The 9,685-nt window shown below is 30.7% G+C and overlaps 1 protein-coding gene across 1 annotated transcript; it reads left to right on the top strand.

The window, feature by feature from the left end:
* The first annotated feature begins 8,698 nt into the window (after window positions 1-8,698).
* LOC139854129 (uncharacterized) lies at window positions 8,699-9,331 on the top strand. Its single transcript, XM_071843452.1, has 2 exons — window positions 8,699-8,794; window positions 8,852-9,331. The coding sequence occupies exons 1-2, from the start codon at window positions 8,699-8,701 to the stop codon at window positions 9,329-9,331; spliced, it is 576 nt and encodes a 191-aa protein (XP_071699553.1).
* The last annotated feature ends 354 nt before the right edge of the window (window positions 9,332-9,685 follow it).

Consider the following 9,685-nt stretch of genomic DNA (forward strand, 5'->3'; position numbering starts at 1 on the left):
CTTGAATTAGATTAGTATTGTGATTGATACTGTTTTACTTTTGCATTTGCCGTCATAAATATCTCATTCTCTATTCTATATACATATCACATGATACATAAATAAAACCCACTTGCAAATTATCAACTTGTTTTACCCGAGACTCAATCATCACCTCTTTCTTTTTGTATTATATATATATATATATAAGATTACGTATGTAAACCACCATCACCACCCTTGCACTCTTTTTCTCTACTTCTTTCTTGTTCTCCGAGAACCACTCGCCACCACCATGAAATTTTCAACCACCTTCACAACTCACCCACATCACCTCGCCACCCTCACCACCACCCAGACTACCACACCAAATCACCACCACCGTTGACTACCACCTTTATCACCACCACGAACCCATCACCTTTGAACTTATGTGTTGCTGCTATTGCTCTTTTCTGTTTCTGTTTTTTACTTTCAACCATCAAAAACCACTACAGCAGCTTCAATGTTTCAGTTTACTGTAGCTACCATTTCTATTTTCTACTAGTCTTCGAACCACCACTACTGCAAGTCATCACCGATAACTGCTGCAATACTTCTGTTATTTTCGCTGTTCACAGAACCATAAACAACCCACCATTTACGTCATGGAAAAATACTGTGCTACTGCTACAGCCATTTCAAAGTTATCTGTTTGCTGTTTAAACCAAACCCACGAATAACTGCTGCTGCCATGATGTTATGTTCCTATTACGAGCTGAATCGACCACCACTTCACCATCTTGTTTAAACAACACCGTGATCACCACCCACTTAATTCTTTCTGTTTTTAGCCGGAACAACCACCACCTCTTGCTTCATTTCTGTTCGACAACCACCTTGTAAACCATCACCAAATCACCACAAGTTGCAGCCTTGTTGCTGCTGCTATGCTTACGTTTTTGCTTCTGTTTCTTCCCACCACCGATACCACCATCGACACCATCAAACTGCTTCTGTTTCCTGTCTGCTCGAGGTACTGAATCTGTTCGCTGTAAACACAAACCAAAACCGCCACCTTTGTTCTTGTTTCAATCCACTATGAGCAACGAAGATGAGACGATTCAGTGGTGGGTGACGATGAAAATGGTGATGGTGATGCATGATGAGAAGATGATCACGATGGGTATGATGATGATGGGTACCCGATGATGATGATGATGATGATGATCGTGAATGCATGATGATAAGATGAAGAGGATATGTTGTATGATGATGATATCGATGATGATGAGGACGAGTCGATGATGATGATGATGATGACACAAGGATGATGATGATGATGATAATGGCATGATGATTATAATGGTATAAATATTATTATTATTATTATTATTATTATTATTATTATTATTATTATTATTATTATCATTTTTATTATTATTTTTATCATTATCATGATTTTTATATATTTTTATCATTATTTTTATTATCATTACTATTATTATTAACATTATTATTATTATTATTGTGATTACAAATATAAAGATTATAGATACAAATATTATTATGAAATTGATTAAGTTACAATTTAAAATGAATTATTAATGTTATCATTATTATCATTATTTTAGTATTATATAATTATTAATTTAACAAACAAATGATATTTATATAAAAGTATATTTAATACAATAACCTATCTATATTGATATTTTTATATTTAGCATTTATTTAAAATATATAAAATAAATATAGTTAATAAATTAATGAAATATATAGTTTATTAATATAACAATTATATCACTAATAATATATAAATTTGTTCAATTATAATTATATGTGTTAATATATATATATATATATATATATATATATATATATATATATATATATATATATATATATATATATATATATATATATATATATATATATATATATATATATATATATATATATATATATATATATATATATCATCGTATCTTTTAGATATTTTAAAAATTCTAAGATATCATCGTATCTTTCGGTATAAATATCCTCTATATTTTTGAAGATATCATCATAAATATTCTTGTCCGAAATTATTTATCTTTTGTTCTATCCATGTTACATCATAAATGAAACTATTTTAGTTTCTATATTTCTGTAACATTCGAGTTTAAATTATAAATGTTTTTGGAGTAGTGTTGGGAATGGAAGCATGAGTTAGTATAATATAATGACGTCTGGCCAACGTGCTTATATTACAGTAAGTCATGCTGAATTTCTAATAGAATGTGATGATGGTTCACAGACAATACCCTCATCATGTGCCATGTTACATAACTCTTTTATTCTATTTAACCTCTAAACATATCAAGAAAGTATTTTCTTGATAGTTCTATCTTTTTCGTGATTTCTGGTAAATTAACAAATCAGATCGTGCTAGTACAATTTCTTTCTTAGAACAATTAGTCATGTCCATTCGAAATTCAAAGATTTAATCTACAAGCTGAGACGTCTTAATCGCTTTACTTAAAGTCGGGAAGATAAACAAATGCATGGAGCTTCGTAATATAAACAAGAATATGAGCGACATCAAACAAGAAATTACAAACCATGTATATCTATGCGAATAACAACATAAAGACACGGGAGAATTAAAAACACTATAACCCTAAGGTAATAGTAGAAGTACATAGATTCCTCAGGTGGTAGATGAAAAAGAAGAATGACAGATACGATAGTCAGGAAAATATCAAGGATCAGAACTGGATGAAGCATTTTCGCAATCTTTTAGAAGTAGGAATTGAGGAAGAAAGTATAGGAGTGGTGAAAATAATGTAACGGAAGAGGTAAATTTATAGAGAAATATCCGACATAGCAATCGAGGCAGATACCGCATTTAATCGAAGAGGATCCTAAATTCCTTAATTACCGAAGAATCAAATCTTATATAGATTACGAAGATTTTCTTTAAATTCCTTGAATCCCGGAAAGCAACCATGACTACGTCAAAAGTTAAGACGAACCTTTATTTTTCTCATCTTCACTATTTTACAATAACTTCACTCATACTCTTCACGTAATCGAATTGTTTTATCATTATTACTCAATAGTGACAAAAGTTTTTTTTTTAACTCATATTCGTCATGAAAACATTCTTGTTGTCAGCAATGACGACCTCAGTCAAATTTCGGGACGAAATTTCTTTAACGGGTAGGTACTGTCACAACCCGAAAATTTTTGACTTATTTGAATCAAATTCTCGATATGATTTAATAATTCTGACACGATAAGCAAAGTCTGTAATGTTGAGTCTCAAAATTTTTGAACTATTTTCATAAACTCATTAAACCCTTGACCATTTTCGACGATTCACGAACAATTACTTTTAAGTATATATATATATATATATATATATATATATATATATATATATATATATATATATATATATATATATATATATATATATATATATATATATATCTAATAATTTGAAAATATAATTCAAAATATTATATGATGTAATTGTTAGAATTAATAATGTAAAATAAAATAATATATAATAATTATTATTTAAAACATATCTATATATGTAAATGAAGTATATTGAATATATATATATATATATATATATATATATATATATATATATATATATATATATATATATATAGTTTCGAATTTATTTTGTAATTGACTGTAACACTCAATTGTCATTCGATCGATATTAAGTAAGTTAAATACGAACTTATGTGAGTTTAAAAACAAACATTGATCCGAAAATAAGTTTTATAAATATAGCTTTATTAAAAATATATTTAGGATCTATTTGTTAAATTTTAACACTCCATATATTTTACTTGGGACTAAGCGTTAATAATCAATCAACTTTTTATGATTGATTTTAAAAATAAAAAGACCGAAATAACTAAATATACTTAATAAAAAAAATTGGGATTTTTATGAAAACTTTTATCCGCCACTGATTTTTAGCGGAGCACGATATAACACTCCGTGAAAACTGTCGGTAGAATGAGACAATTCATCTGGCTGCTCACTATTCTCTTTCAATTCACAATTCAACATGTTTTTATGTTATTAATACTACTTTGTGTGTTTGAAAATAACTTATAACATCCACTTTTAATTTATCCGTGAATTAGATTAGTATTGTGATTGGTACTGTTTTACTTTTGCTTTTGCCGTCATAAATATCTCATTCTCTATTATATATACATATCACATGATACATAAATAAAACCCACTTGCAAATTATCAACTTGTTTTACCCGAGACTCAATCATCACCTCTTTCGTTAGTATTATATATATATATATATATATATATATATATATATATATATATATATATATATATATATATATATATATATATATATATATATATATATATATATATATATATATATATACATATACATATAAGATTACATATGTAAACCACCATCACCACCCTTGCACTCCTTTTCTCTACTTCTTTCTTGTTGTCCGAGAACCACTCGCCACCACCATGAAACTTTCAACCACCTTCACAACTCATCCACATCACCTCGCCACCCTCACTACCACCCACGACTACCCCACCCAATGACCACCACCGTCGACTACCAGCTTTATCACCACCACGAACCCATCACCTTTGAACTTATGTACTACTGCTATCGCTATTTTCTGTTTCTATTTCTGTTTTCGACTTTCAACCATCAAAAACCACCACAGCAGCTGCAATGTTTCTGTTTACTGCAGCTGCCATTTCTATTTTCTACTAGTCTTCGAACCACCACCACTGCAAGTCATCACCGATAACTGCTACAATACTTCTGTTATTTTCGCCGTTCACGGAACCATAAACAACCCACCATTTACGTCATTTGTTACTGTGCTAGTGCTACAGCCATTTCAAAGTTATCTGTTTGCTGTTTAAACCAAACCCACAAATAACTGTTGCTGCCATGATGTTTTGTTCCTGTAACGAGCTGAATCGACCACCACTTCACCATCTTGTTTAAACAACACTGTGATCACCACCCGCTTAATTTTTTCTGTTTTCAGTCGGAACAACTACCACCTCCTGCTTCATTTCTGTTCGACAACCACCTTGTAAACCACCACCAAACTGCCACAAGTTGCAGCCTTGTTGCTGCTGCTATGCTTACATTTTTGCTTCTGTTTTTGCCCACCACCCAGACCACCATCGACACCATCAAACTGCTTCTGCTTCCTGTCTGCTCGAGCTACTGCTGCTGTTCGCTGTAAACACAAACCAAAACCGCCACCTTTATTCTTGTTTCAATCCACTGTGAGCAACGAAGATGAGACGATTCAGTGGTGGGTGATGAAGAAAATGCTGATGGTGATGCATGATGAGAAGATGATCACGATGGGTATGATGATGATGGGTACCCGATGATGATGATGATGATGATGATGATGATGATGATGATCGTGAATGCCTGATGATAAGATGAAGAGGATATGATGTATGATGATGATATCGATGATGATGAGGACGAGTCGATGATGATGACACAAGGATGATGATGATGATGATGATGATGATAATGGCATGATGATTATGATGGTATAAATACTATTGTTATTATTATTATCATTTTTATTATTATTATTATCATTATCATGATTTTTATATATGTTTATCATTATTTTTACTATTATTATTATTATTATTATTATTATTATTATTATTATTATTATTATTATTATTATTATTATTATTATTATTATTATTATTATTATTATTATTATTATTATTATTATTATTATTATTAACATTATTGTAATTACAAATATAAAGATTATAGATACAAATATTATTATGAAAATGATTAAGTTACAATTTAAAATGAATTATTAATGTTATCATTATTATCATTATTTTAGTATTATATAATTATTAATTTAACAAACAAATGATATTTATATAAAAGTATATTTAATATAATAACCTAACTATATTGATATTTTTATATTTAGCATTTATTTAAAATATTTAAAATAAATATAGTTAATTAATTAATGAAACATATACTTTATTAATATAATAATTATATCACTAATAATATATAAATTTATTCAATTATAATTATATGTGTTAATATATATATATATATATATATATATATATATATATATATATATATATATATATATATATGATATAGGTTCGTGAATCCAAGGCCAACTATGAATTCGTCGTTGTCATTACGTCTGCATATTTTATCCTACAATATCGAATCTCAATATTGAATGTGAGTTTCATTTGCTCCCTTTTTAAATGCTTTTGCAATATATATTTTGGGCTGAGAATACATGCGCTGATTTTATAAATGTTTTATGGAATAGACACAAGTACTTAAAAACCTTCCTCGAATGAATTGTTATGCCGAATATCACCCTTGCTTATTATAGCTTGGTAGCCTAAGAATTAGTGAACCGGCCACTAATTGTCGCGAATCCTAAAAATAGATCTATGGGCATTAACACGCCCCAGTCAGAGAATTTGAACTGCTTTAGTACTTCGAGGTTTATATTATACAGACGAGAGGTTCTGTACTTTTGGAGATATTTTATATGCATCTTGTTAAGGTGGGTTACCAAGTAATTTATCGAGAAAATGATTTTATACACAGGTTATGTGTATTGTTTTGTACACGAGATATGTGTGCGGTTAAATATTTGAAATCTTGTGGTCAATTAAAAGTATTGAAAATTATTGTTTATGATAAACCTATGAACTCACCAACCTTTTGGTTGACACTTTTTAGCATGTTTATTCTCAGGTATTAAAGAAATCTTCCGCTGTGCATTTGCTCATTTTAAAGACATTACTTGGAGTCGTTCATGGCATATTTCAAAAGACATTGCATTCTAAATCATCGAGTATCATATTTGGAAATCGTTACAGTTGATATGTTGTAAAATATTATTTACGATGACTGTCCATACGTAGAAGTCATCAGTCGGCAAAAACCTTGGATTTATATACGATGTGTCTTTTAAAAGAATGCAATGTTTGTAAAATGTATCATATAGAGGTCAGTACCTCGCAATGGGACCAGATGTTGATGTATTCGTCTAGGTGGATTTGGACGGGTCGCTTCACTTCGGGTGTACTAGGTTCGTTATAGCTTGCCTGTTTAAAAAGATAATCGGGATTAGTAAGTGGTGTTAACGGATTATTCTCAAAAGAGCGGGTCATAAACTGAAAAGAAAAGAAATCAGAATTCGTTTGCGGAAATCGGTTTCCACAAAATAAGTAAAAGAACGACGTGGTCCTCTTTCAACTAATTAATATTTCATATGGATGTGTTGTTCAAGATACAGCCAGATTGCACGGAGTTGCAGGATCGTATTGGTACCAATATAATTGGTGACTGTTCGAAAAATTCAACAACCAATCGCCCGTGTAAGGGAACGTAGACACCATTATCCCTTAAACAGACTTTATCTTAAATATTACTCTCTCTGTCCCAATTTAATAGTCCCCAGACAAAAATCACAGTTTAATAAAAAGTTTCTGGCATATGTACTTTTTTTATCTACTTTTCAGTTTTACCCCTGACTTTTTATCTACACCAAAACAATCAATCAATTTAAAGAAATAAAATGATAAGAACAACACACAGAATTCTACATCCATTACGTATTTTTCATGATACATTAATATTTGGAGACAAAATTTCGTCAAATTTTTGGAGACAATTTTCCCACTAAATTCCATAAAGTAAGTACGGGTACTTTGCAACAAATTTTCATTCATCTTTTGCTAGTGTTTTTTGAGGAAATTTCCCACCAATTCTTTGTTGATACGGTACCTTTTTTCATGACATACATACTTTCACATCAAAGTTCTTATCCAATTTTCATGAATTTTTGCTAGAAACTCTTTTGGAGAGAAAACTTTCCACCAATTCTTTGTTGACAACTCTCTGATTTACTCTAAAAAAAAAAGAATAAAAGTCAAAGCTAAAGAAAGTTGGTTTTCTTACCTCGATGTGGTTCTTTTAGATAGTCAACTCTCATGTCTTTTTAACCTTTCTATCAATATACTTTCACTTCCTCTTTAAACCATCGCTCTTATATTAAGTTCAAACAAAAAGAAAAATATTACCGATTCCCAACGTGATGCTATATTTCATGCTTTATTGCAACAAACTTTAAATGGAGAGTTCAAAAGAGGTTCAATAAGTTATGTAATAATGCAATTTAGCGTATCTAAAAGGATGGTAAGTCGCGTTTGGAATAAAACATAAGTCCAACTCGAGCATGGATTAATGGTTGATTTATCTTTAAATATGTTTGGAATTTCCGCTTAGTTGTCGCACCAATATACGATCTCTTGCTAAGTCTCTACGGATTTCGAAATCAACAATTCATAGACGAATCAAGGAAGGTGAATTATGACCTCATACAAATGCAATCAAACCGACTCCCACGGACGTGAATAAAAGGGCAAGGCTAGAGTTTTGTTTATCTATAGTGGATACTCGATCATTTTCAAGTCCAAGTCCCGCATTTCACGATATGTTTATTTGTTTAAAGTTGTACACATTGATGAAAAATGGTTTTACTTGTCAAGATCGTCAAAACATTATTACCTTGTTCCCGGTGAGGATGAGCCTCAAAGAACATGTAAAAGTAAAAATTCATCACTAAAGTAATATTTTTAGCCGTCGTTGCACGACCAAGATATGTTTCATCGGGCAATGAAGTTTTCTCGGGAAAGATTGGCATATTTTCCGCTTACCACATTAGAACCCGCTAAGCGTAGAAGCGAAAATCGAGTTGCAAGAACAATGGAAGTAAAGCATCTATTATTAGTGACTAAAGAAGTTACATGAGCATGGTTAATAGAGAAGGTTCTACTGGCAATTAAAGCTAAATGGCCACAAGGTCATTCGGAAACAATATTCATTCAACAAGATAACGCAAAGACTCATATTAGTGTTAATGATAGCGAGTTTCTTGAAGCATTATCTCGAGAGGGAGTCGATGTTCGACTTTGTTTTCAACAACCAAATAGTCCGGATCTAAATGTATTAGATCTTGAATTTTTTCGAGCAATTCAATCACTTCAAGAGCAAGAGGCGTTGGGTTCAATTGATGAGTTGGTTTCGGTGGTGCAAACTTCTTTTGATAGAATGCGATCACGTGAGCTTAATAACGTATTTCTAACTCTTCAAACTTGTATGAAGGAAATAATGAAGGTTCATGGTGGCAACAATTACAAAATACCGCATATTGGTAAGAGTAGATTAGAAAGACAAGGTAACTTACCATTGCATATTGGGTGTGATCAAGACCTCATAGATGATGTTGTTTCGTATTTAAATCATTAAATAGAAGTGGATGAAGTTAAAAATCGTGAAAAGGTAGTCTTTTGAATAGTTTATACATGAAGAAATGCGGGATAAACTTTTATTTGAATTCTTGGGTTAGACGCAGAGAGAAAGAGAAGGATTGAGAAGGTTATCATTATCATCATGATTATAATTATATTGCAACCTTCACTTCTAGAAGGTTCTAGAAGGAAATATTATGTGGTGTCCAAAAAGATATTTACTTTTAAGTAGTTAGCTGTTATATGTAAAGTTTATAGCTAATGTAATATTGTTAATGTTGACATGTAATCATTAAAAGACATGACAAACTTAAATAAAATAACATTTCATGAGCGACGCTGCGCAATTGAA

Source organism: Rutidosis leptorrhynchoides, chromosome 6, assembly GCF_046630445.1.
Source record: "Rutidosis leptorrhynchoides isolate AG116_Rl617_1_P2 chromosome 6, CSIRO_AGI_Rlap_v1, whole genome shotgun sequence".
Lineage (NCBI taxonomy): Eukaryota > Viridiplantae > Streptophyta > Magnoliopsida > Asterales > Asteraceae > Rutidosis > Rutidosis leptorrhynchoides.

Excerpts from the sequence above, each read along its gene's own strand:
- LOC139854129 (XM_071843452.1), top strand. The coding sequence starts at position 8,699 with ATGAAGTTTTCTCGGGAAAGATTGGCATATTTTCCGCTTACCACATTA. Across the intron at positions 8,795-8,851 it reads GAGTTGCAAGAACAATGGAA|GTTCTACTGGCAATTAAAGC; the intron begins GTAAAGCATCTA and ends TTAATAGAGAAG.